The 27,701-nt window shown below is 36.9% G+C and overlaps 2 protein-coding genes across 3 annotated transcripts; both read right to left on the reverse strand.

Annotated features, from left to right (window-relative positions):
* Positions 1 to 5,232: 5,232 nt before the first annotated feature.
* LOC115963087 (SKP1-like protein 1A) lies at positions 5,233 to 27,701 on the reverse strand. Of its 2 annotated transcripts, XM_031081977.1 has the most exons (3): positions 27,297 to 27,701; positions 5,753 to 5,839; positions 5,233 to 5,651 (listed from the first exon to the last, which is right to left on the reverse strand). In XM_031081977.1, exons 1-3 carry the CDS (start codon positions 27,627 to 27,629, stop codon positions 5,544 to 5,546), a joined length of 528 nt encoding a protein of 175 aa, XP_030937837.1. In that variant the 5' UTR covers positions 27,630 to 27,701; the 3' UTR covers positions 5,233 to 5,543. The 2 variants fall into 2 exon arrangements, with proteins under 2 accessions (XP_030937837.1, XP_030937838.1); XM_031081978.1 differs by lacking the exons at positions 5,233 to 5,651; positions 5,753 to 5,839 and adding an exon at positions 19,515 to 19,871.
* LOC115963086 (pre-mRNA-splicing factor ATP-dependent RNA helicase DEAH1-like) lies at positions 13,556 to 16,677 on the reverse strand. The gene has a single exon (XM_031081976.1). The coding sequence runs from the start codon at positions 16,675 to 16,677 to the stop codon at positions 13,651 to 13,653; it is 3,027 nt and encodes a 1,008-aa protein (XP_030937836.1). The 3' UTR covers positions 13,556 to 13,650.

Below are 27,701 nucleotides of genomic sequence, written 5' to 3' on the forward strand. Positions count from 1 at the left end.
TCTAGGTGCTTCTTAAGAACGAGAACTTGCTCCTGAGTCTTCTTCAGCTCGGCATTCGCCTCGCGCAGAAGCTTGGCTTGTTCCTCGGCCTGCTTCTGGTAGCCTTCTGATGTCGATTCAGCACTCTTGCGAGCTTCTTCTTCGACCTGTAGCTTTTTCCTTGCGTCGGTTAGATCCTGTTCAGATTTGGACAAGGTTTGTACAGCCATTACCCTTCTTTTCCTTTCACCATCTAGCTGGTTGGAGTAAGCATTGAGCATCTCATCTAGCTTGAAGGTATTTTGAATGATCTGTAAAAAAATAAGGGGGGGTGAGTTAGCGTTATAGTTAATGAAAAGTGCGCATTAGTAACCGTCACAGAATGGAACAGTGTAAAAGACAGCTTCTCACCATGCCCAAATATCGTTTATTGTCAAGGATGAGTTGATTCTTCCTCACATTCTTTAGCTCAGCCATATCCTTTGGGAGCAATAAGGCCTCCTCTATGGCCGAGGCCACATGACACCCAATGCTGCCGTTAAAATCCCTTATAGAGGTATCGTCTCGCAGGGGCTCCCCACCGAGCATAGGAACTGGCAGCCACGCTTGTGAATCGGGATGTGGGGAATCGGATTTCTCTTGGCCCCGCGTAACGGGGTGCCTAGTTTTCTGCTGCTTTGCAGCTCATTGGACATCCTCCTCTCGAGTGGGACGAGATTTGCTCGCATCTGCCACCCCCTTACCCTTTTGTTCTCTGCGCTTCTCTTGCTCGGCAGCGCTGGGCAGCGCTGGTTGCGGAGATGATCGAGGAGGGTGGCGAGGAACTGGAGGAGAAGACCTGGCTAGAAGAGGTGAAACCTGGGATGCTATTGTTTGGGCAAGTGCAGACTTTCCCTGTTGACCTCCTATCAGCTCCATCAAGTTTTTCTAGGGTTTCCTTTGTACCCCCATCTCGTAAGAACTTTCCTCGGGGCTTGTGGGCTGATCGAAGATCTCGAAACTGTCCGTGGATTCAGATACTGTTACAACGGTTTCCTTGTTTTTTCCCCTTTTCCTTCTCCTATCGGTTCCCTTTTTCTTGAGGGAAGGTGAGGGTGAAGAAGGCCCCGCCGAGACGCTGGCCACCAAAAGAGGCTTTGTGAGAGGTGTGTGTTTGGGAAGTGGAATACCCTCTGGAACAATGAACCCTTCGTAGGCAACACTGATACGGCGAAGCCAAGGATCGCGTGCCCTAATCACGCACTTCGGCGCCTGAAAGCCAAAAGAAAGGGGGGTATATAGCCAAGAATTAAATGTGCTGCCCGTAGCTAACCATCAGCCTCGTTCACGTATATTTCAGCTTTCAATAACCTGTCTAGGCTCGCTTTATTGACTAATCTGAGATTGGGTTTCGTGTAGCTTCTATCTACAAAACCGTTAATTTTAAAGTTAAAGTCGTAAGACACGAAAATAATAAAGGTAAGTAAAATGTGTTCACGAGCTAAGTAGCATAGGCCTATAATTTCGCACCCACCTGGTGTTCCCTCTACTGTCGGGCAAGGTAGACCATCATGCCATTCCCCAGAAAAAATAAGGAAATCCTCTTTTAGGTACTTATTTGAAGTAGGGAGGCACTGAATTAGCCTTATTGCAGGATATCTCGACTTGAGATAATAGTCCTGGTCAGCTAGGCGGTGAAGGCTGTACACCCAGTTCACGTCGTGATGGGATAGATTTAGATCCATTCTCTGATTCAGAGCGTCTATACTCCCCAGAACCCTAAACATATTGGGAGCGCATTGGGTGGGGGATAGCCTAAAGAAATTAAGGTAACCCCTAGTGATACTACCCATGGGGATGGTCATCCCGCCTTCAATAAAGGCGATCATGGGGATAACCACTTCCCCAGTTTGCCTGGCGTCAACCCACTCCCCTTGGGATGCATACCTCATCCCTACCGTTGGTGGGATATTGTACTTAGAGCGGAAGTTTCTAATACCCTCCTCGGAGTCAACGAGACACCGAAAGGGATTCCTCTGTTTCCCCATTTTTTAAAGAGACTTAGTAGAGAAAAAACTTTTTGGTTTTAAATAAAAATGGTAAAAGCTTCAAGAGGACTTACAGGTTCGAAGGAAGGACCTCGGACAACGTACGATTATTTGTAGTCACCAGGAGAACAGTGAAGACTGGAAGAAGGCAGATTCAATGTATAAGCTCTAGAACCACGTAACCATTAAGGGTAAGGTACAGGTTCAATTTGGGAGCGCCTTTATAGTCATGTGAAGATTGTGAGCGGTGAAATTCCCACTCACAAAACAAGAGAAGCCCCCTACCGTTTGATTTGGATCTCACCGTCGAACGTGGGAGACAAGGGAGTTGTCAGAATTTAATGCTGCCAAAATCGGGGTGCTGAAGCGTCAGGAGCATGCCCCAAAATGCGCACAGGTGCAGGCTTATGACGTCAAAATCCACCTTTTCTCCTGAGGAGTCGAAAATTAGGATTTTGAGGGGCTATTGTGGGGATCGTTCGATTAATAGGCCCATAGGATTCAGAATTAGTTCAGGATTGTTGGGCCAGTGGCCCATCCGAGGCTGTATACCCGTCCGAGGACACCATTCTCTTCGGCAGTACGCGTCCGAGGACGATCGCGTCCGAGGACGATCAGGACGTGGTCTCGCTGCGATCAGATCTCAGAATTAGGTCATCTCAGAGGGTAGAGTAGCCGACTAAAGATGAAAGAGATAAGGCAAACAAATATCTGAAACTACAGCTGCCTCCGCATTAATGACCTCTCAACCAACTCTCTGGCCGCATTAATGTGGAGGTGATACCTGAACAGTAGGGAAGCAGCCTTACAGCTGCCCATAGGAAGTTCCAGGAGGTGCCAGATGGGACAAAAAGAAATCCTTCGGACATAACCTACACGTGTGCGGCAAGGATGGAGCGCAAAGGGAGGTATATAAACTAAAAGAATAACATGAAGAAAGGGATCGGGGGAGAAAAAGAAAAGGGAAGAACAGACATAAACTAGAAAGGAGAAAGGAAGAGGAAAAAGAGAGAATTGCACTAATCACTAAAGAAAAACGTTCATTGTACCAACTTTAAAACCTTGAACGGGCTTGAGAGAAAATCTTGGAGGTAGATATCACAGTTAACCTAGTTCTTTACACCCACGCTCTACAAATCATATTGTCTGGGCCTTTTACGTACGAACTCAATACTGTTTAGGTTCGTCACAAAATCGTGTCCTTACATATATATATATATATATATATATATATATTTTAAGGTTTTGCATAAAAACAAACAAAGTGGCATGATAATGAATGTAATTGAAACTAACAAATTGGAGAGATGTCTATAATCAATATGTTTTATACTAAATTTATAACCTATTATATTTATTTTAATATTTCTATATATTTGGTTTAGAGGACCCATAAAAAAAAATTGTTTTAGAGACAGGGTCTTGGTGCGATGGCAAGTGCTTTTAACCAAAAACGACAAATCACAGATTTGAGTTTAGACTTTTGTATCTTCGTTTGGACTTTAATATTATTTTTTGAAAAATAATATATCATTTTTAAAAAATATATATTTTAGAAAATTATCTCATTTTTTTATGTTTAAAAAATATATCATTTTTTAAAAAGTATTTTTTAGAAAATTATCTCATTTTTCTATATTTGATAGACATTTTAAATGATCTAAAAAACTTTTTTTTTTTTTTACTTTCTTTATTTAAAAAACAATTCTATCTCAAGTCAAACTAAATAAGAAAAATCAAGAGCTAGTTTTCATTTGACTTTTTAATTTTTTAGTACTATCAAATAGTCAAATACAAAAAAAAAAAAAAAAAAAAAATCCAAAACAAAAACAAAAACAAAACAAAACAAAAAGGAAAATTTATTTTAAGGTTTTGCATAAAAACAAATGAAGTGACATGATAATGAATCTAATTGAAACTAACAAACTGGAGAGATGTTATTACATTTTATTGAAAAGCACTCTATAATCTATATGTTTTATACTAAATTTATAACCTATTATGTTTATTTTAGTATTTCTATATATTTGGTTTAGAGGACCCTTAAAAAAAAGTGTTTTAGAGACAAGGTCTAGATGTGATGGTAAATGTCTTTCATCAAAAGCAACAAGTTATAGATTTGAGTTTAGACCTCAACCTCTTAATATAAGGTACTAAACACCTTTTTTAGACCTCACAAAAGTGGGCGCTTTGTACTATAAGTTTATGTATTTAATTTGTTTTAGTATTGTCTAAGTATGCTTTTACTAAAAAGAACTTATAGTTATTGAAAATTTTTAAGAGAGCCACATGCTACTTTTCTTAAAAATTACTGGTAAATATAGATTTGAGGAGATTAATAAATAAAAGTACTTGCTAAGTCATAAAATTTAAAGAGAAGTGAACTGGAGGAGCGTGACACTGAAAATTGTTTTGATGCTATTAAAGAGGGTTGCTCCCATGTTGTTTGGCACATCCAAGCTTTAATTAGTACTGTTTTATAGCAAATCTTTTGTTAATTGTAATTTTAATTGGGTTAGGAAAATATGTTTTTTTGAATGTTTACATAAAGATGATGCATCTGTTTTTCATTATTGATATTCATTCTTGGTTATTAGCAAAAATTAAAATAAAAGAGCTTTGATGTTAGCATTAAGCCATATGATTAGCAACAACTCTAGCTTTATGGTTTAGTGCAAAGGTTATTTAAACATACTTTTCTTTATTTAAAAATAAATAAATAAAATAAAATAATAAAAAGCCTCCTCTCTTGACTGCTCTCCTATGTTCCAGGATTTCATCATTTGGGAACCCTTGGGATTTGTTCTATAAACTATAGGTACTTGGAACACATGGTTGTCATTAGAGAACATGGAAAGATAAATCTTAAAATGTATTTAGTTTAATGCTTATTCATGCCTATACATATTTTTCCTTCATTGGTATCAAAGCCGAAGGCTAACTTTTTGGCTCCCCATGACCTTATGATGCTATATGAGGCCTTTTACACATTTTTGCATAATGCCCATAAACCAATTCAAAGATTACATCCCCAATCCTTCACTATTGAGACCATAGGTATTGTACCAAATATAACACAGCTTGAATAAGTATCATAATTTGAGTGCTAAGATTTCTTATTTTGACAAAACCAATTCCTGTTCAAGCATATGTTATTCACTAAAGGCTGTAGTAGGCAAACCCAGATGAACTATAATTAACAGTATATAAAATGGAGAGACCAATATACAAAGTTCTTGGCGATTTTACAAGCCACTCAATCAAGAATATAATGGTTTATTCATGATGCCTCAACACAATTTCTTCTAAAAGCCTTTCTTTCTCCTTTCTGCTGGATGCTTCTTTATCCTTATAAATCTTTTGACAGTTAAGGAATTTAGGCCAAGCAATAAAAATAATCTGATTGGTAGCATTCATGACTAATCTTGTCTGTATAGGCGTTTTTCTAAAATTTACTGTCCTGGTGCAAGACAGTAAAATGATTAATTGAGATTGTGGTGTAACAAAATACTCTTTTCGGGGACACTGATGCAACATTCATAGATCAACACCCTCATCAAGGCATGTTGACCCAATCATCACATTTGAATCAATTTGCTTGTCAAACTTCTTTCTTCTTGCTTCAAAATCTTGAAATCCTTCCATCTAGAAGAGTTTAAGGCTCAGTTGGGTTCAAATATACATATTGAATTTGCTGAAATATAAAAAATAAATAAAATACACTGCATTTGGTGACTATGCCATACCTGCTGAAATTGAACCATTAAAATAGGATTGCCATGCAAGGAGAGATTCTGCAGAACTTTGCAGTCTTTCAATAGATTCAGAGGTACCTGTCCAGAATTAAATACTAAATATCAATACAGGCATGTCCAGCTTGCATAACTATACTAGAATGAAGGGATCAAAGAACCATTAATCCTGTAACTACAGAATTCACATTTCTAGCTTAATGATTAAATTTATAGAGTATTCAGAAAATTGCTCAACTCTGCTTTTGACTGGCTATTACTGGCAAAAGTCCTGAAAGTATGCACTATCACTGTCTTAAGTGAAAAAGGTCTATCAAATGGTAGCCAGGAAGTTGCACTTTGGGGAGAATAGCATGTTCTGATTCTCTTCTTCAACCTACCTAATATATATTTTTTCTTTTAATTTCTTCATGTGTATTGACCTCAGGACAAAGTTAGCAAGTCCAACAGCTTTCAAGTTTGATAAAAGTAAAAGGGGTATTATTGAAACTGTTTTGGGGAACTTTAGGGAAGATATACTCTGAGGTAGAAAGAAGAAGAGAAAACGATGAGTACGACACCCAAGTAGATCAAGAAAGAAGGCGGGATTCAGTATTAAGAAAGTTGGCAAGAGATCCACATGCATGGGTTAAAAGGGAGAGAGAGAGAGAGAGGTAAATACCTGGCTCACGTTATTATTGTTTAAGCAAAATGACTTTACATGAATGAGATTGCAGATTGATGCAGGTAGATCTTCGATAAGATTATCTGAAAGGTCATCCAGAACATGAAGATGTGAGCAGTGAAAAAAAAAATTAAGAAATTACAACCATTGCATGCAGCTGAAAAAGATAAATTTCTCAGAACTCTTTAAATGATGATGAAAAATGACATGTGAAACACAGAAAGTAGAATCATGCCTCAAGCTTGTCCAATAAAATGACACTCTAACCTAGAGAAAACTTGACAAATTCATTAGTTTCACAACACATTGACAAAGATGAAAGTAGCATGATGTAGAACAAGAAAAGTAATGAAAAATGTAAAGCAAATTTAGGTCAAAATGTCATATGCCATTAGTTAAAGATTTAGCAGATTTATTCATCAGTAAGCTAAAAGTCTATGAACATGCAAAAATTATGACTTTAAATCTCAGAAATCTACAGTGTTCAGATCCACATTTATTCTAGTGCCTTAGTATATGCAATAGTTTTTTTTTTTTTGATAAGTAAAATTTTATTGATGAAAAGAAAACGAAACAGCGACTAGTACACAGGCAGTGTACGTACTAGTCGTGTATCGATTTTACAAAAAATTACAGAAATCCAAGAGATTAGAAAATTAATGACCACTCCACATGGCCATCTACTCATATAAAGTACATAACAGATTATCCTGCAACTTTGAAAGTAAATCTTTATATGTTGTCAATTTGAACAAATAACAGATTATCCTGTAATCTTTGATTCAAACTAGAAGCACTGTTTCCATTAGAAATTGAAAAGCTCCCTCATCACCAAGCAGTTGAGGTTTTATTGCTTATTTAAATAACAAGCGTATTTAAAACATATTTCATGGAAAGGGACTACAGTTCACATACACAACTGAATTTAACAATTCTTACCAGGCGCTGCATGTTAATTAATTTTCTTGTATCCATAGGTATGTCAACTGCAAAAATAAATTGAACTTAGTAGAAGACAGGTGTTAACTGTTTACAGCATGAATACTTCATTCTTTAGGGTTCATAAAAATTGTAGAAGAAGAAGAGGAACTCCTCACTTCTAAATCAAGTGCTGAAAGAGTCTCTTTCACTAAACTTAACTCGATGACTTGGGTACTTAATAGGAAATAAAGCATTACCTATTTTATTGTGGATTAAATCAAGAGTTTGTACAGATCTCTCTAGATCAAAAACTTCATTTGGGAATGCCTGTTTAAGAGATAAAAAGTATCCATGAGTGAAGTTGGTAACTCTTCAACGGGTATCATAGTTTTATAATCCACAAGTTCCATTTATAGTTTTTCACAAATTGACAAGTATCGGTCTATGATGCTGTTTTTCTTATTATCTACGCATGCATAAACCAGTTCACCTTATGTTTTTAACATATATGCGTGTTGGTATTTATGTGTCTCTATGTTGTAACAATCGAAACATGCATTGACTCCTTCAATTGCTAACACTATTGCATAAATCAAGCCACTGTATCCAATTATTTCAGTGTTGTCCAAGTTATGAAACCAAACTGAAAATTCTAACCAACGAAAACTTTGTATTCTCAACAATACGAGAACCCAATTCACTTCAATTAGAACTATCTTATACTTTAAATTACATACAATCCACACTAAATCAGAATTGTTCGAGCAATACCGGTTGACCTCCACTAAAAGAAACAAAACTTTTACAGTTTTAAACTCCACAACAGAGAACTAAACAAATACTTTGTCTGGTTCCACATGGCACACAAATATACATTTTTTTAAAAGTAAAATACATAACAAACTCGTTGCGATTTTTCTATATAAACATGGGCAGTGAGATGTGCAACAAGCATCAGCCAAGTTAGTTTCAGTAGTAGGCCAAGAATTGTAACAGCAGCCTAATTTAAGAGGCTTGATAGGAGTTTTTAGTAGTTTAGATCAGCAATAATTGGCCAGTGCACCTGTATGTAGCTAGTTGAGCAGTTAGGTAGTATAAAAGCTTCTTGAATGTAACTGATTGGCTGTAATAGATTCTATTTCAAGTTAGTTACTGGTTGTTGCAATAGGCGCAGCCTCTTAAGAAGTTAGAAGCATAATAGACCATTGATCCATTGTATTTTACATATTGAGTTTAGTGAATGAAATGCCAGCTGTTATGCTACTTTCAGAGAATAAACACACTGTGCAGAGGTGTGTCCAATAAGCTACTATAAGCAAACTCTTAATTCTTCTTAAATCTTAGTATGGGCATGCCTTTGTGTTAACCTGCATCAGTGTTATACTTGATATCAAACCCATTAATGCTAACAGAAATTTTGTCTTGCCAAAAAATATTTTGCGTAATCATTCAACTAAAATTGATTTCTGCCATATCATTGAAAATCCCATTTTAATCTAACATTTGTTTATAAAATAGCCAACGATTCAATGACCTAACATGAAGATGATTGAAATCTATTTCCTAATATCATTTTAGCATTTAATACAATCAAGTATAAACAAGCATAGCACATACATCTGATAGACACGCCCTGAAATTATGTATGGTATACAGGATTTTTTTTTTTTTTGATAGGTAAAAAGCTTAAAGGAAAATAAGAAACATACCATCTGCTCCTATGGTATACAGGACATGTACTAATGGAAACAAAAAAATTAAGCAAAAAGTACAAAAATCTATTAAAAAAAAAGATGGGAGAAAGACCGCTATTTAGCATCATCCAATCAAACAAAGTAAGCAAGAAGAATTGTCAACCATAGGACCAGATGCAACATATCGAAATCCCTGTCCATCCAAATCACACAATTGATAATAATTATGCATGCACTCACATAGAGAAAAATACTCATTGTCAACTTAATGCATGTTGAGAGAAGAATGATTGATATACATTTGATATGATCAGCTGACAATCAACATATGTTGTTATAAATTACATTCAGATGGTATCATTACAAATCCATAATATGTTCCTAGACCAATATGGTATTACGTCATAATAGCATCTTAAGAATGGTAAAAGAGGAAAAAGAAGAATTGTAAGAGATATCAAAGAATGCCAGTCCTAAGATAATACCAGAATAGTCATTACTTTATTTGTAGAAGATGTTGTCAAAGGACATTAAACACATAATTAACCTTTTATGACACAGTAAAGGCAGACAAGCCAACATGAAAGTAAAGTATAACAAAACAATGTATCACTTTAATTAGGGGCGCGCAAGAAATCAAATGTCTCATTGTTGTTTTTTTGATAGGTAATCAAATGTCTCATTGTTGTTCTGCTGTGATTCTGGAATCCTAGCATTTGAATGCTCTTCAGTATTTGTTTTGATTGCGCAAAGATGTAAGATACCTCCACTTGTTCTCACACTAGTTATAATTCCTTCATAACATATCCTTAATCACCACAATATATATTAGAGGAACTCATTTCTTTAGTAAAATCCACCAAATAACCTCTCTAGGCTCTCTATCATACATCTTCTTTATATTTCTCCATTAGACATCTAAGTAAGAAAAATACTTCTACGGTAGCCCTCCCTAGCATAAAACCAAATTGATAATTCGATAATGTTCAATCTGCTATATTATTATACTAGTACCCTAAAGCATAAATAAAAATCAAAAAATTAGGAAGAGAAAAGGATTGGTCACTAAAGGCACTCTCCTCCATAGGAGGAAGTATAAATCATATATTTTACATATAGAATGACTTCCCAAGTAAGCACAGTAAAGTAAAAGAGGAGAACACGCCATCACAATTAAAGGGTACTACAATCAGGTAATTCTAAGTGAATATTGAGAAAGTAGAAATTGGAAAGATATAAAAGGTCCTAATACAGTACTATTATTACCATCATGTTGAAGGAAGGGGGCTGAGAGAGGGAGCAAATGCTGTAGCACTACCAATCATAGTCACTAGCATGCAATGAATGAACATAGAATACACACACATACATAGCCCAAGACAGAATATCTACCCAAACTACAATAAATTTGATCAAACAAGCCATGCATGTAAGAATAGAATCAATTAATGTGCCATAATCAATAAATATTCAAGCATACCATTTCCATGCCAAGATTTTGATACTTCTCAAAAGCCTAAGGAATAATGCATTCAGACACTGGCATATGGCGCTTTGACGGTCTCATATATTGACCAAATGTCATCACATCCACACCTGCTGCTCTCACCTTCTCCATAGTTCTGACAACTTGCTCGGGTGTTTCTCCATAGCCTAACATTATTGAAGTTTTGGCAAGTGTTCCAGCAGGAGCATAGTCCTTGGCCTCTTCAACCGTTTCAATATTATGAGCAAAGACATCTAATCCTGATTTCGCCACTTTCTCTACACAGCCAGCATCTCCTCGAAAATCAGGAGCCGCAGAATCAAAATAATGCAACATTACAGAAAGAACAAGGGCTCCTCCATACCATCTATGGGCATAAATCAACCTAAAAGAGTCCTTGTAAAGTCATCCAACTTCCTATATATGAGCAGAATTAAATCATGCATACATTTGGATCCAAATTTAACCATGCATTCCACAGTCTAGGTAAAATTTATTATAAGTTCCAAAACAAGTATTCAAATGCCTCCCTCTAAAATTGCCAGTAGTGTACATGAGCTTCCCTATAAACAAATTCCAACGTAAAAATTATTCATGAGCACAACTAGTCAAAGCTCCAGAACCACCAAAAAAAATTATACAAACAGCCAATTAAAGGGCTTGCGTGGCTGATGAACCAAAATTTGAAAAATCAGGAGCTGCACAATCAAAAATAGTGCTAGCAACTGATTAAGGGAAAGTAAAGAAATATTTATTTAGTTCCAGTTTTATTTAAATTTCGAAGTCAAATGTATTTTATTTTAGGTATTATTAGTAAATTATATAAATTCAAATTATATTTAATTCCTAGAGTCAAGGTTATTTTGTAATTCAATAAATGGGATTTCCCAAATAAATTAAAATTTGGGTGTTCCTATTTCAGTTAGAATTAGGTTTAGTCTTAAGAGTCTATATAAGCACAATAACACACTCCTATATATGAAGACAGTCTTATAGATTACAGTTTGAATGATGAATAAACTATCTCTTGAAATTTTCCAATGGTTAGGTGCTGACTCCAGCCAACCCTTTGTGCTAACACCTAGAAGTTTGTTTTATCTTGCTTGGTGCTAACTCAAAGCACTCCAAACTCCTAGAGGTTTATTTTATCCCTCTTGTTATGAATCCAACAGGAATAACAGAAAATGGGAAACACATTGCCAGCTTGTGCAGCATTAGCATTTAGCAGTGGTGTTTACTAGCCTACATTTGCAATTAAATACCAAGCTATCTATGGCTTTTCCAAGGAAATGCACAATCAAAATAGTGCAAGCAACATCACAGAAAGAACAAAGATGCATCTAAAACAGCTATAGACATAAATGAACACAAGAGTCGTGGTAAAGCATTCCAATTTCCTATATATAAGCAGATTTAAATCATGTTTAACCATGCATTCCACTGTCTAGGAGAACTTTACAGTAAGTCCCATTAAAAAAAAGTATCCAAATGCCTCTCTCTAAATCTACTAGTAGTGTAAATGAGCTTCCATATCCATATATACAAATTCAACATAAAAAAATATTCAGCTCAAGTAGTTGAATCTCCAGCACCACCAAAAGTGATTACACAACCAGCCAATTAAAGGGCTTGCGTGGCTTATGAACCACATTTTCAAAATCAGGATCTGCAGAATCCAAAAAAGTGCAAGCAACATGACAGAAAAAACCAAGACACAGAAGACCAAGAAATGTTAACATCAAAAATCATTGACAACGTAATCCAACTTTCTATATATAAGCAAACCCTTATCATGTATAACAATGGATCCAAGTTCAACCATTCAATCCAGAGTCTAGGTAAAGTTTACAATTAATTATAAAACAAGTATGTAGGGGCCTTTGTTTGGATCTGCCTATAACAAAAATGAGCTGCACTATTTACAGATCGTAACAAAAGGCTTAATCACCCAATCAAGGGCTGCAGGTTTTAAAACTATGACAAGCTAAGCTGGTTTGAGCAGCATTTCTCAAAAGCCACTCCACAAATTTGGTGAAATAAATAATCTTTGATTTAAAAATAAATAAAAAAAGATGCAGGCAGCTTCCGCTTTTTAAAAGCTGAAGCTTCCTTTGAAAAGACCCAACAAACAGAGCTTAAAGGGTCACTAAATCAAATGCCAATTCCTGCAATCCGGGAAAATGGACTTCAAAGGTAATAATAGAAAAAGCAACACATCTTCTGCATGTGCAGCATTAGTTGTAGCATCCACTGGCCTATGTTTATGGTTAAATTCCAAGCAATCTATTGCTTTTCTTAATAACAATTAGCTATACTTGCAAACCTTTCAATTATTCTGACATCTATATACACATTCATTAATTCTCACACTTAAAAATAAAAAATAAAAAACCAATATCTCATTCATACCACCAAAAAAAGAGTATACAAGCAGCCAATTAAAGGGCTTGTGTGGCTGATGAACCAAATTTGAAAAATCAGGAGCTGCACAATCAAAATTAGTGCAAGCAACTGATTAAGGAAAGGTAAAGAAATATTTATTTAGTTCTAGTTTATTTAAATTTCGAAGTCAAATGTATTTTATTTTAGGTATTATTAGTAAATTATATAAATTCATATTTTATTTAATTCCTAGAGTCCAGGTTATTTTTGTAATTCAACAAAAATGTTTTTGCATAATCATTCAACCAAAATTGATTTCTGGCATATCATTGAAAATCTCGTTCTAATTTAACAATTGCTTATAAAATAGCCAACAATTCAATGACCTAACATGATGATGATTGAAATCTATTTCCTAATATCATTTCAGCATTTAATCCCATCAAGAATAAACAAGCATAGTACATACACCTCATAGAAACCCTGGAGTTATGGTATTTGAAGACGATAATTTTTTGTTTTTTGTCTTTATAGGTAAAAAGCTTAAAGGAATATAAGAAACAAACAATCTGCTCCTATGGTATACAGGTCTTGTACTAATGGAAACAAAAACATTAAGCAAAAGTGCACAAATCTAAAAAATCCAAAAAAGAAGCATCATCCAATCAAACAAAATAAGCGAGAAAAACCACCAAGTTATTGCATGCCAATCTGCTTTCCTGGAACTTGTGACCAGTTTTCAGTCCTACAATCGTTTCATTTCTCCACGAGACTTTTTCTTTGTACCCGAATCTTCAGCATCCTTAAGCTGGTACCAGTGCGGGGCTATGTCCACCAACCACTCCCGCTTTAGTTCTGTTACCTGTCGCATATATGCCTTGGTTGTGAGCACCAATTCATGGTATAGAACCCATCTTGGAAGTACTTGTGCTAGCCCTGAGCTTGGGTGTATGTGAGCAGCCTGTGGAGGTTTGACTGTCCGGTAAGACCCATTTGTTTGTAGCCTTGCAGAGTGTGGAAAAAAACCTGATGTTATAGCCTTTTTTATGGACTCTAAATCATTGGCATTTGAGGTCAGTTCAATTCCAACCCTTTCCAAGAGCCCCTCAAGTTGATCACGTATGTCCCTAGCACGTTTCATACTCCTAACTTGTACATAATTTTCATAGCACCATTGTGTCGAGTAACCTGTCTCCTTCCATGAATTATAGACATTTAGCAATGCAATGTGATCCCCCACATTTCCAGAATGAAAATTCATTCGTGCATTGTCAGCATGGACTTGTTTGTCCTTTGGACGATAAAAGATTGAATTACCAACCGAAAGCATAGCAGCAATGGAAATCATTTCATCTGAGCACTTGTATTTGTCAGAAGCAACTATTGCTTTGGATAGCATGGGATCAAGAGGGAACTCTGCCATCCGTCTACCTAACGTAGTTAGCTCGCCTCTTTCGTTCAAAGCATTCAAAGAAAAGAGTAGTTCCAAGGCTTCCATTAATGCTTCAGGTGTAGGCGAGTCCATAAAATCAAACTTCAGCAAGTCATGGATCCCAAGGCTCTTAAGAATAAGGACAACATTTGCAAGGTTAGTCCTTTTTATTTCTGGTGTAGAATTATCTTCCAAATCATTATAGCTGCAGACGGTATATAACCGGAAGCATTTTCCAGGACCTGTTCTTCCTGCTCGACCTTTCCTCTGATTAGCTGATGCTTTTGATATTGGAGCAACTAGCAATGACTCCATTCCAGTCCTTGGATTATAAGATTTCATTTTACAAAAGCCTGGATCAATTACATACTTGATCCCATCAATAGTCAAGGAGGTTTCAGCTATATTTGTAGCAAGAACAACTTTCCTTGCTCCTTCAGGAGTGGGTTCAAATATTTTTGATTGGAGCTCAATTGGTAGGTTTGCATATATTGGGCAGATAATCAGTTCAGCAATCTTTGTCCCTAGTCCCTTTGTCCTGTGCTTTAAATTTTCTTCTACTGTTTCAATCTCTTCTTGACCAGTCAAGAAAACCAATATATCTCCAGGTTCTTCCTTCACATGGATATTAAGAACAGTAAATATAGCTGCATCCAAGTAATCAGCTTCTGGAGCTTTCGTGTGGTTTATTTCAATAGGATAGCGCCTCCCTGGAAAGCTAAAGATTGGAGCAGAATCAAAAAAATCACTAAATTTCTCTGCATCAAGTGTTGCACTTGAGATTAGTAACTTAAGATCGGGGCGTGATCGAGCAACATCCTTCACCAATCCAAATAGAATATCAGTTGAGAGAGTTCTTTCATGGGTCTCATCCACCATTAACACACTATAGCTTTCCAAATCAGGTTCAGCCAGAAACTCTCGCAACAACATCCCATCTGTCATATATTTCAGAACAGTCTTTTCTGAAGTGCAATCTTCAAAACGGATAGAATAACCTACCTCATGGCCAAGTTTGACACCCATTTCATGAGAAACTCGAGCAGCAACACTCATAGCAGCAACTCGTCGTGGCTGTGTGCATCCAATCTTTCCGCGCTTTGTGTATCCAGCTTCATGAAGATATTGGGGTATCTGTGTAGTCTTCCCAGAACCAGTTTCACCAACAATAACAACAACTTGATAATCTTGAATGGCTTGAAGCAGTTCATCGCGATATGAATAGATAGGTAAAGATTTTCTCTCCTCTTGAAGCCTCTCCAAAGCTGATTTTGCCTTAGACTTCTCAAGCAACTTGGACACCTCCTCATTGTCAGTATTGTAACCATCCACAACTGAAGTTTTGATAAAATCAATCTGATCCTCAAACACAAACTGATAGTCATCATCAGATATTTGCCTTTTATTCTTTGAACCATATTTCAGCATTGCCTTTCCAATTTGATAATCCTCCCAAGCCTCTTGTTCTGCAAAAGGATTCATTTTACCCCCAACACATTCTTGGTCTCTGCAACGTTTCAAAGCCACATCAAATCTCTTTTCCTGATTAACACTCCCTTCTTGATCATAGGCTTCAGGAATTTTGTACTCACTTGTATCATCAACCTCCACTGATTGCTTCTTCTTCTTCTTCTTCTTCTTCTTCACAATCTCATACAATTCCTTCTTGTGCCTTAACTCACCATATTCAGCTTCAGTAAGCTTCACCCCATCAAATAAATACTCCTCATCTTCAATATCATCTCTTAATTCCTCTACTTTCTTTTCCTCCCTTTTCTTCAAGTACTCTTGCCTTGAAACTCTTCTTAAAGTTGTAATGTCATCTTTCTCAACAGGCTCCATTAATAAATTTTGTGTACCTATTACATCCCGGTTTCTTATATTTTGCTCTAGTTGCTCCCTCTCTCTTTGGTCACGCACTAGTCTCTCCTCTTCTGACTCTGAACCATCATCATCACCTTCTTCATCTCCGGTTATTGTTCGCCTTTTAACCCATCTTTTTTCATCATCATCATCAGCATCATCCAAAAGTACAGCATAAGTCCTCTGCTTTCTTGCCAGCATTGCAGCCTCCATCTCTCGTTTCTGATAGAGGGTTACTACACCACTATCTTTACGGGGTACCCTAGTGAAGATTTCTTCGGCAAAAGCATGAAGAGTGACAGATGATGAAGACAATGATCCACATTCCACTGAAAGCTTGTTCACCAAACCACCAGTTGAAGTTGCTTGCTTAGCCAGTGCAATAACGTATTGAACCAACGTGGGCTGTGAATATCCCAGCATCGACATCAACTGATCAGACACCCATGTCTTCGAACTGTCGCTGCTGCTCCCCATTGATCTCTCCTAGTCCGGGTTTTGCTCGCTTGTAAAAGTGAAAGAGAACGAAGAGTTGTGGATATTGATGAGAAAGCCAAGAAGAATACTTCGCTCGTCTCTCATAAAAATAGAAAAAAAAACTAACCATTGAAATGTCTAGACTAACGGCGCCGTGCATGTAAAGAATCAGTTTTTTTATAAGAAAAAACTGAAAACCCCTTTGTAAAGGATTCCTAGTCCTAATTAAAGTAGGACTCTAAAATCTAAATAATCAACTCACGGGAAAAAAAAAAATTATATAACATTTTAAAAGAATTTTGTTTTGGCATCAATAGTTTTTTGTATAAACAAATATTAAAACCGAAATCTTTTATTCAAACATTAAAAATTTTATCAATTGAGTTAATTGAACCCACTACAAATTACAATGCTTTTGAGTTTTTAAAGACCCGTTTGGTACGTATGTTTAAACAACAGTTTTCAGTTTTTTTTTGGAAATAAGTGTAGGTAAAAAAATGTGTGGAAATATGTATAATATTGTTTAAAAACTAAAAACATGTGTTTAAATTAGTATACCAAACAGTACCTAAGTTTTTTTCTATTTGCACATTTGAGTGGATGAGTCAGTCCAGTAGAAGCATTAAAACACACCAAAAAAAATTAAAAAATTAAAAAATTGTAAATTAATAAATTAATATTAGCAAAAAATAACTAATAAATTAAAGAATTTTAAACGAGTTGAAGAATTGTAAACTAATAAACAATTAAATAATTATAAATACATAGGCTCAAAATGTCCTGTGAATTCAATAAAAGAATGGTAAATAAATTAAAGTATTGTAAGCCATAGTAATTATAGTTTACTTAATAATAATAATAATAATAATTAATATTTTTATTGTATTAGAAAAAATATGACAAATAAACTTATAGTTTATCTTCTTTTTTTTCTTTTGCTAGTACTATGAACATATTTGCAATAAGGAAACCATGTAAGCCGCAAGATTCATCTTCTAAGCGTGATCATGTTGATGTGAAAAATCTTCCTTCGAACCCTAAAACAACTAGAAAATATCACATTTTGTGATGTCGATATATTCAAGTTCTTTTTTATTTTAGATTTTATATCATTTTTTTTAAAGAGTTTTAACCTATGGCATCGACTCATAATGATAGCTCTTTATCATCAGACTATAACACCAATCATTTTTTTCGTGTAGATTTTATATAATTTATATCTCTTAACCCCTAACAAAAATCTTTTACAACTTTGAGTTCGAGACAAGTTCAGGCTTTTGGGATATTTTACCTTGACATTTTTTCTAAAAACCCAATTTTACCCTTGACAATACAATCTCCCTTTCAGCCCTAGAATCTCACCGGTCTCTCAGTCCAAGTCTCACAAGCTCCTTTTCGACACATTGTAACTTGTTTAGTGAAATATTTTGGGATTGGGTGATATTGTTGTATAATTCCAATAATTTATAATTTGTTTGTGGTATTCTGTTCATTGAGATGTCTACTAGGCATATACATTTTTGGCACACACATTGCACAACTTACTTTGGCATGTGATAATTCAATTACCAACTAACACTCAAGCAAATTATGGCAAAATGTGTGCCAAGAGTTTGTTCTCAAATTTTTTGAATCACAAAAGAAAAAGAGTGATTGAATAATTCGTTGAAAATTTTTGTCAAATTTATGTGACATCAAAATTTTTATTGAATTTTTCACTTTCTTTTCCTTTCGATGTTAGTGGTAAAGTCCATTTGAGTGAAATTTTTGGTGCATTTTAGGGTTTGTTTAGTTGGGAGGGTGAAAAAAATGAGAGGGCAGAAAATGGTGGGAAAATGGAAAAGTGAGAGAATAGAAAAGATTTTAATTTCTCTCATTTTTATTTGGTTGGGTTTGGGAGTGAAAAAGTCGAAGGATGAAAAAAGTGAGTTTGTATAAATTTACTCATATACCTTAGTTAAAAAGTGATGGCCAATTAAAACCAAAAAGTAACAAACAACCAAAAAAGAAAAAAGAATTTATTAAAAAATAAAAATCATGTCCAAAAAAAAAATGTGTCTAATTAAAAAAAAAGGGGGGGCAATGCACACGAAAGGAAAAGATTTTTAAAAAAAAAAAAAAAGGGGAAGAAAGAAAAAAATTGGGAGGCAACGCGCCTAGGAAAGGAAAAGGAAAAAAAAAATTGCCAAAGGCAACGTGCCCAAGAAAGGAAAAGAAAGAGAAAAAATTGGCAGATGCAATGTGCAAGTGCATATGGACATTTTCGTCCATTAAGCAACCTCATTTTCTCCCTTTAGTTTTCTCTCCATTTTGAGAAAAAAACTTTTTGATGGATCTGAAGAAAAAACAGCTCAGCCCCACCATTTATTTTCCTTTCTTTCCATCCAACCAAACACACTCCAAAAAGTTTTTATTCTTATTTTCTCTTCAAAGTTTTCCATCCACCTTATTTCACCTCCAAACAAACACTCTCTTAGTATTGGTCTTGGATTGGGTTGCTTTTTTTATACTGTTACTTCCCTTGTGCATAGCTAGACAGTATAACGAGAAAAAATAATTCTCTTTTGTATAAGAGGCTGATACGGAAAGCTTTAGGAAGGGAAAGGAATTCTCTCGTTTGGTATTATGTTCAGATATATAGTTGGCTCAATTAAAAGGAATTTTACTGCTTGAGATATTGATTTTCCTTTTAAACTTTTTTCCTAGTAACCAAACAGAACATGTGGGTTACTTTTCCCCTTTGATGCAAATGGTTCTGGCTAATGTACTTTCATGTAGATTTTTCCAATTAGCGATTCATTCTTGAAAAAAAATTGATGTTGTAGTGGTGTCTAAGTTTATTGTATATAATTAATACAAAGTGAAAACGGTTGACTCAAATATTTTTACTACTTGAGACAAAATAAAAGCTGAACCCTAGCTATCATTGTATCAACATTATTCAAAACAAAAGTTGAACGGCCTATCACTGTATCAACATTCTTAAAACTAAATGCAGCTGTGAACAATTCTTTATTATGTCACTCAAATGCCCACTGGTTCTCCCTCCGAACTTCCTCTTCTTCCTCTGGAGTGTAATCATTCTTGATGTGAAATGTGTCGCGAATCTCTTGTGGAGTCTTTCCCTTCATCATGTTTGCCACAGTCTTGCAGGTTAAATCCAACAACCCCTTAATATTCAAATAGTTAGCCGCCTGAAAATTGAAACAATGAAAAAAAAAAAAAAAAAACTTGTCAATACAGCACAAAGGGCAAGCAATGCATACCACAATTACCAAAAAGATACTCAAGTGTGTAAACTACATCACAAACTATAAAATACGAGAGTTTCTAAGTTATAACCATATAGCAACCCTATCTATAAAACTAGAAATCAGAAATTGCCTTTTTAACTTCTTAGCAATTATCAAAGATTGTAATGCACTAAGCTTTAAGGTTCTAAATAGCAAAGACGTACTAGTTAGGGATAACTTTTTTTCTCTCCTAGTATAGGAGCGCTCTCTCTCGTGTCTATGCGAGTCTACTCTCTCCCTTAGGATAACAACTGAGGGTCTGTATTTTCTTTGGTTTGGCCGGGCTGTGGGTACATCATATGGCTGACGAGGTGGTCAATAGTCTGGAAAAAATGAAGTTGACATTGAAGGAGGAGGAGGTGATCGAGATTTCGGATGAGGGTCGTTTGAAAGATATAGAAGAATGTTCACAGAGTCTAATTGGCAAGTTCCTCACATGCAAACCATTCAATAAGAAGGCGGCCCAGAATACGTTGAGGAGATCTTGGGGATTGGATGAGGAACTACAGATTGTAGAGGTGGGTTCAAACTTGTTCCAATTCAAGTTTAAATCAGACTTTGAATTGAAGCGAGTGCTTAAGGGTGGACCTTGGACTTTTGATAACCAAGCATTGATGCTTCGTCGGTGGCAACTAGGAATGACAACGGCTAATGTGAAATTTACCTCGATTGCTCTGTGGATACAAATATGGGATGCTCCATTTGACATGATATCCCCAATAGTTGCAGCGGAAATTGGGAACCGATTGGGCGAGGTTGTTGAAGTGGAGAAAAGAAGAACACAAGACACATAGAATTTCTTTATGAGGGTGAAGGTTGAGCTCCCAACGTCAAAGCCAATAAGACGAGGGGCATTCATTGGTGGATCAAAGGGCCTACGTACGTGGGTGACTTTCAAGTAAGAAAGGCTCCCCATGTTTTGCCATTTCTATGGGGTGTTGGGCCACGATCTTAAACATTGTGCGAAGCACTTTGCTCGGATGAGGAATAGTAGGGAGGTGGAGTGCCAATACAGCGATTGGCTGAGAGCCAATGGGGGTCGGAATCGAACTCCTCCACGGAAAATGAAGCCAAACAATGAGAACGAGCAGGAGGAAACCAGTGAAGGACATATCGGAAAAACTAACGGCCAAGAAGTGGAAGTCGACGGTGAAACGCAGGCAGCGAAAATTACGGATCTTATTAATGGTGCAATTAATGAGAGTGTAAGTCATGGGATTGAGACAGATTCAGGTCAGAAGCACAACATAGCGGATGAAACGGATAAGGAAAACATGGGTACGTTGAAATCATTTACTGAGACAAATGGAACGAGCTCCACGCTAGTGAACGTCCCTGTCCTGTCCGAACCGACATTAGTAGAAACTAATTTACCCAAGCTTCCTCCCATGCACGTGACTACTACAAACCAAATTGGGCTGAAAGAAAATAAACCAAGGCCCACCTAGACAAGACTTACACGCATGGATTATGGGCCGAAGGGGACTAAAGGTGATTGTGCTAAGTCCATGTTGGGTAGAAGAGGATTACAGGAAGTGGAGCATGCCTCTGAAGGGGTGATAGACAGCAATGAAAGAAAGAAAGGTAGAAGACAGACTGATATCCAGAAAAATGAAGCGGCAGGGGTGGAGGAACACCCTTACCGAACACGATGAGGCTATTATCATGGAACTGCCAAAGGCTTGGGAACCCTTGGACAGTTCGTAGCCTTCGCAAACTTGTGAGGGACCAAGCTCCTACGGTGTGCTTCTTGATGGAAACACGCCTTGACAGAGAAGGATTCGATAATAGGTGCGGCGACTTACCGTTCCAGAATAAGGTGGTAGTGAAGAAACCAAACTCTGGGGGCGGGTTGGCATTGTTATGGAAGTCACAGGTTCAACTAGATGTAATAAATTACACGGACAACTTCATTCTCACAAAAGTGGTAGAGGAGGACGGTTTCGTATGGATGCTTACATGTATCTATGGCTGGCCGGAGGCAAGCCAAAAACACAAGACTTGAGCGCTACTCTCCCATATTTCTTCATTGGTACATGGCCCATGGTGTTGCATCGGCGATTTCAACGCCATTCTACATTCTTCAGAAAAACAGAGCAGGTACCCACCTCCTTTCAAACAAATGGAGGAGTTTCGCATGGTGTTGGATTCTTGCAACCTTGCAGACCTGGGTTTTATTGGATATAAATATACATGGAATAATAAGAGGCCGGGGGCAGCCAACACTAGGCAGAGATTGGACCGGGCGATGGCAAACGCAAAATGGCGAGATAAATTTCAAGCAAGTACTGTGACCCACCTATTCTCTCATGCCTCAGATCATCGCCCATTGGTTTTGCAAATGAAGGTGGATTGGAGAAATAGGAAAAGGCTGTCACAGGATTTCAAGTTTGAAGAGTCGTGGCTTCTTTGGGAGGATTGTGAAAAAATAGTTTTGGAAGCATGGCAGAATGCAGGAGGGGCTAACACAGGATTGAACAGAGCTAAGGATAAAATAAATAAGTGTGGGGAGGAATTGTTTGCTTGGGGGTCCACCAAAACCCAACCCAAGACGGAGGAAATAAAAAAACAACAAAAGAAGATTGAGGATCTTAGCATGGAGGATGCAACATATGGGAATAGTGCAAGCATGCTGGAAGCCAGTAAAAAACTTGATGATTTGCTTCTTAAGCAGAAGATTTATTGGGCTCAAAGGTCACGGATTTCGTGGTTGAAACATGGAGATAAAAACACCAAATATTTCCATTCAAAAGCTTCACAACGGCGAAGGAGGAATATGATTCAGGGTGTTAAAGACCAACATAATAATTGGGTGGAAGAAATAGAGAACATTGTTGGTGTGGCGACTGAATACTTTGAGAATATGTTCAAAACTGGTGCATGTGACAGATTGGATGAATGCCTTGATGCAATACAACACAAGATGACGGCAGATATGCAAGAGATATTATCCAGGGAATATAGTGCTGATGAAATCAAAGCGGCGCTACTCCAAATGGGACCAACAAAGGCTCCTGGACCCGATGGTATGAATGCTCTTTTTTACCAAAAATTTTGGCATATTGTTGGTGATGATGTTGTTGCTGCTGTCTTAGATTTTTTGGAATCGGGTAATATGAATTCTGATATAAATTATACTCATATTGTACTCATTCCAAAGTTAAGTAACCTGAAAAAATGTCAGATTATAGACCTATTAGCCTATGTAATGTCATTTATAAAATTATTTCTAAAATCATGGCTAACAGGTTAAAACAGATACTCCCTCAACTAATCTCTCATAGTCAAAGTGCCTTTGTTCCGGGATGACTCATCACGAACAATGTGCTTGTGGCCTATGAGATGCTCCACTCTATGCATTGCAGGAAAACAGGGAAGAAAGGCATGCTAGCATTGAAGCTGGATATCAGTAAGGCTTATGACAGGGTGGAGTGGGATTTCCTCAAAAAAATGATGTCCAAGTTGGGGTTCCCGGATGTATGGATCGAACGGATTATGATGTTTGTTTCAACCCCTTCCTTTTCTATCTGTATCAATGGCAAAGCGTTCGGTAATATTATATCAACAAGGGGTCTTCGTCAAGGAGATCCCTTATCTCCTTACTTGTTCCTGCTATGTGCTAAGGGGTTTACTACTTTGTTGACCAAAAAGGAGGCTGAAGGCAAACTTCATGGGGTATCTATTGGAAGGAGAGCACCAACAATTTCTCATCTCTTGTTTGCTGATGACTCTTTGCTTTTCTGCCGGGCAACAATGGAGGAGGTGAGGTGTACTACAGATACCATACAGTTATATGCAGCATCATCTGGGCAATGCATCAACTTTGAGAAGTCATCAGTCTATTTTAGCGGCAACACATAAGGGATACAAAGAGAAGCAATCAAAGATGAATTGGGGGTGAAGGAGGTTGACCGTTTTGAATCTTATTTGGGGTTGCCTACATTGGTGGGACGTGCAAAATATAGAACTTTCTCCTTTTTGAAGGATAGAGTTTGGAAGAAGATTCAAGGGTGGAAAGGGAAGTTATTATCTAGAGCAGGAAAGGAAGTATTGATCAAGGCGATTGCCCAATCAATCCCAACTTATACAATGGGAGTGTTCCTATTACCGGCCAAACTTTGTAACGAACTAAATGCAATGTGTGCAAAGTTTTGGTGGGGCCAAATAGGGAATGAGAAAAAAATCCATTGGAAGAGTTGGAACGTGTTGTCTCAACTTAAGAAGGAAGGGGGTTTGGGGTTTAGAGATTTAAGGAATTTCAACTTGGCAATGCTAGCAAAGCAAGGGTGGAGGATGCTACATGAACAAGACTCCCTTTTGTCTAGATGTTTTAAGGCACGATACTTTCCACGTTGCAATTTTCTAGAAGCCTTGGACGTCCCAAATAGCTCTTTTGTGTGGAAAAGTTTAATGGCGGCTCAACTCATACTTAAAAAAGGGTGTTGTTGGCGGGTGGGGGATGGCTCTACAATACGGGTCACTAAGGACAAGTGGATTTTCGATCATCCAACTAATATGGTGATCCATCCACCATTGGAGGAGGAATGGGAGTGGAAGGTGTCAGAGATTATAGATTGGAGGTTCAAGGAGTGGGATCGGGAATTAATTGAGGCCAAATTTCATAGGGAGGACGCTGAGGCAATCCTTCGCTTGCCACTAAGTCGAAGACATGCCTCTGACCTGTTCATATGGCTGCACATGAAGAACGGGGAGTATTCTATAAGATCGGGGTACCATGTTGCTAGAGAACTTTCAAGGCAGGGAAGTAACAAGGGGGAGAGTTCAAGGGCAGATTCTGGTGGGCTGGTCTGGCGGCATCTGTGGAAATTGCATTTACCAAACAAAATCAAGGTCTTTCGATGGAGAGCGTGTCAAAATGCTCTGCCTACCCGAGAGAATTTGGTTAGATGTAAGGTAGTGGAGGATGGGCGTTGTCAGATATGCGGATTGGAAACTGAATCAGTGGCTCATGTTCTCTGGCAGTGCGGGGTGGCACAAGATATTTGGGCGGGGAGTATAAGGAAGTTGCAGAAAGGCATCACCAAACAACCTAAGTTTATGCAGATGGTTGAAGGTTTGACGCAGAAATTGAATGAGGAGGAGCAAGAGCTATTCTGGGTGCTTTGTTGGACAATTTGGAGTCAACGGAACCGGGTTATGCATGGAGGAAAATTACAAAACCCAGTAACAATTATTCAGCGAGCGAGAGACTTTTTAGATGAGTTCAAAGACGTACAAACTCAGCTTTCTGCTTCTGTGTGTATTGATTCTGTCCAGAAGTGGAGACCACCCATGGGGTTGGCTTTTAAGCTTAACTTCGATGTCGCGATATTTGCGAACTCAAACTCGTCAGGTGCTGGAGTTATTATTCGGAACAGCATGGGAGAGGTGATGGCTGGATTGTCTGCTTGAGGTCCGTTCGTGGCGAGCAGCGAAGAAGCTGAAGTGCTAGCATGTAGAAAGGCCCTTGAGTTTGCTCTTGACTTGGGGTTCCGAGACCTGGTAGTTGAGGGTGATAATATCACGGTAATGAGAACCATGGTATCCCCACGTCCTAACAGGTCTAAACTAGGACACATCTATGATGACATTTGTATGTTAGCTTCAAGATTTAGGAGCATGTCTGTAGAGTGTGTTAAGTGGAGCGCCAACTCTGTTGCACATTGCTTGGCCCGCTATGCTAGTCAGCTAGATGAGGATATGGTATGGTTGGAAGAGTCACCTCCTCCAGCCCTGCAAGCTTTGTATTTGGATTCCAGGTCTCTGAATGAATGAATGAATACTCACATTGGTTTCAAAAAAAAAAAAAAAGGTTCTAAATAGCAAATACACAATCAAGAGAAAATCTTTCTCCTGATGAAACTAATTAAATTCATTCAATACCCAAGAAATAACTACAAATTAAAAAAAAAACGCAATGAGAACTGCAATTGTTACCCATTGTATCAAGCAATCTTTTGCAATTACCGTGACATCCAACTAGGAAAAGCAACTTACAAAACATCACCCTCTCAATCAATGTTTATTCTATTCACCAATTAAAACAAAAAAATCATGAGCTCAACAACACCGAAACTAATAACAACCCCATTCAATTGCAATGAAACATATTGAAATACAAAACCACATTGATTAATATATTCTAACAATTTCTCTCTACTCCCCAAAAAAGGAAAAAAGAAATTCAACTCAACCAAGCAAACAATACATGAAACAATAACACCACAAAATCATTACCTACAGAACCAACCAAACCCTAATTACCATAACAAATTCGTAGAGGCAGAGCTTAAGATAATCAACATATATCATCGAACAGAATATTATTCACCTTTTTAACTAAAAACAGTAAAACATAACCCAATTTTTTTTCCTTCTCGCCTCTTATTTTCTCCGCATCAAAACAAACTCAATGTTTTTTTTTGTTTTTGTTTTTTTAACGTAAGCTAAAAAAGACACATACTAATCAAAGAAAACGGTAAAATATAATTAAAGAATGACAAAGTTTAAGTAGAAAATTAGTTGTAACCTTAAGCTATAATCTTACTCAATATCTTTTTATTGAAGGTGAATTTTGACAAATCCATCATTGGATTACATCTATATTCTCCATACAATAATTATGTTATCAATAAATTGTTTAAATTACAAGTTTTTATAGTATAAAATTATACGTAAAATATAAGCTTATAAATCATGACACAAAATTTGACGAAAAAATATGCAATTTAACGGTTAGATTTTCAAAATATGTGATAATGTCTATTTTATTAAATAAAGTTTTAGTTTTAGACTACAATCAATTTTGTAGCTAAACTAAAAATTTAAAAAAATTCAGCTCATTAGAGAAAAAAAAAAAAAAAAAAAAACCCTTTTCAAGGCAAAGAAAAATAATATTGTTATTATTTCAACTGCAATTCCTCATGTTTTTTCTTGTCACCCTTTTGATTTCTAATATAATATATATATATATTAAAGAAAACCACAATAGGAAGAACAAATTTTGGATAACTACACGAAGCACAAAACAATCAATGAAAACAGTAAATGAATAAAAAACTTTTTTATCAACTCAAATTCCCCATGTTTTTCCCTATACCTTATACCTAAAAAAAAAAAAAATTATCAACTCAAGAAAAGTTCCCCATGTTTTTCTTTATAAATTATACTTCTGTTTTCTCAGCTTCTAAACAAAACCCCAAAAAAGAAATCTTAAACTACAAGAATTGCACAACAACCCAAAAACACAACACAGTGAATGAAAACGGTAAAACAAAAGGTGAAAGCAGAATGAAAGGGCAAAAGGATTTGTTTTTAGTTACAGACCACTATAAGGTCGAAGAGGGTGCTCTGGTCGACCTTGACGAACTCGGCGTCCCAGGCAGCAGTGAGCGGATCGTCATGAGTTTTCTCAGTCAAAGAAGAGTTAGAAGTCTCGGGCACGGGGTCGGCAGCCTCGACGTGCTTCTTGCAGTACTCGATAACGAGCGTGAGGATGTTGCTTGTCACGTTCGGCAATGGTATCTCACTGTAGTCGTCTTCGATCATGTGCTTTATCGTCTGTGACTCTGTCGCCACCTTCTCTTCCACCTCGAACGCCTCGCCGTCCGAGCTCCTCAGCGTTATTTTCTTCTCAGAACTCGTTGAAGAAGAAGACATTGTTGCTTAGTTTCACAGTTCACAAAGACGAGAGAGAAAGAGAGAGAGAGTTTGGAAGTTGTGGGTGAAAAG

Source organism: Quercus lobata, chromosome 10 (genome assembly GCF_001633185.2).
Source record: "Quercus lobata isolate SW786 chromosome 10, ValleyOak3.0 Primary Assembly, whole genome shotgun sequence".
NCBI classification, from domain to species: Eukaryota; Viridiplantae; Streptophyta; class Magnoliopsida; order Fagales; family Fagaceae; genus Quercus; species Quercus lobata.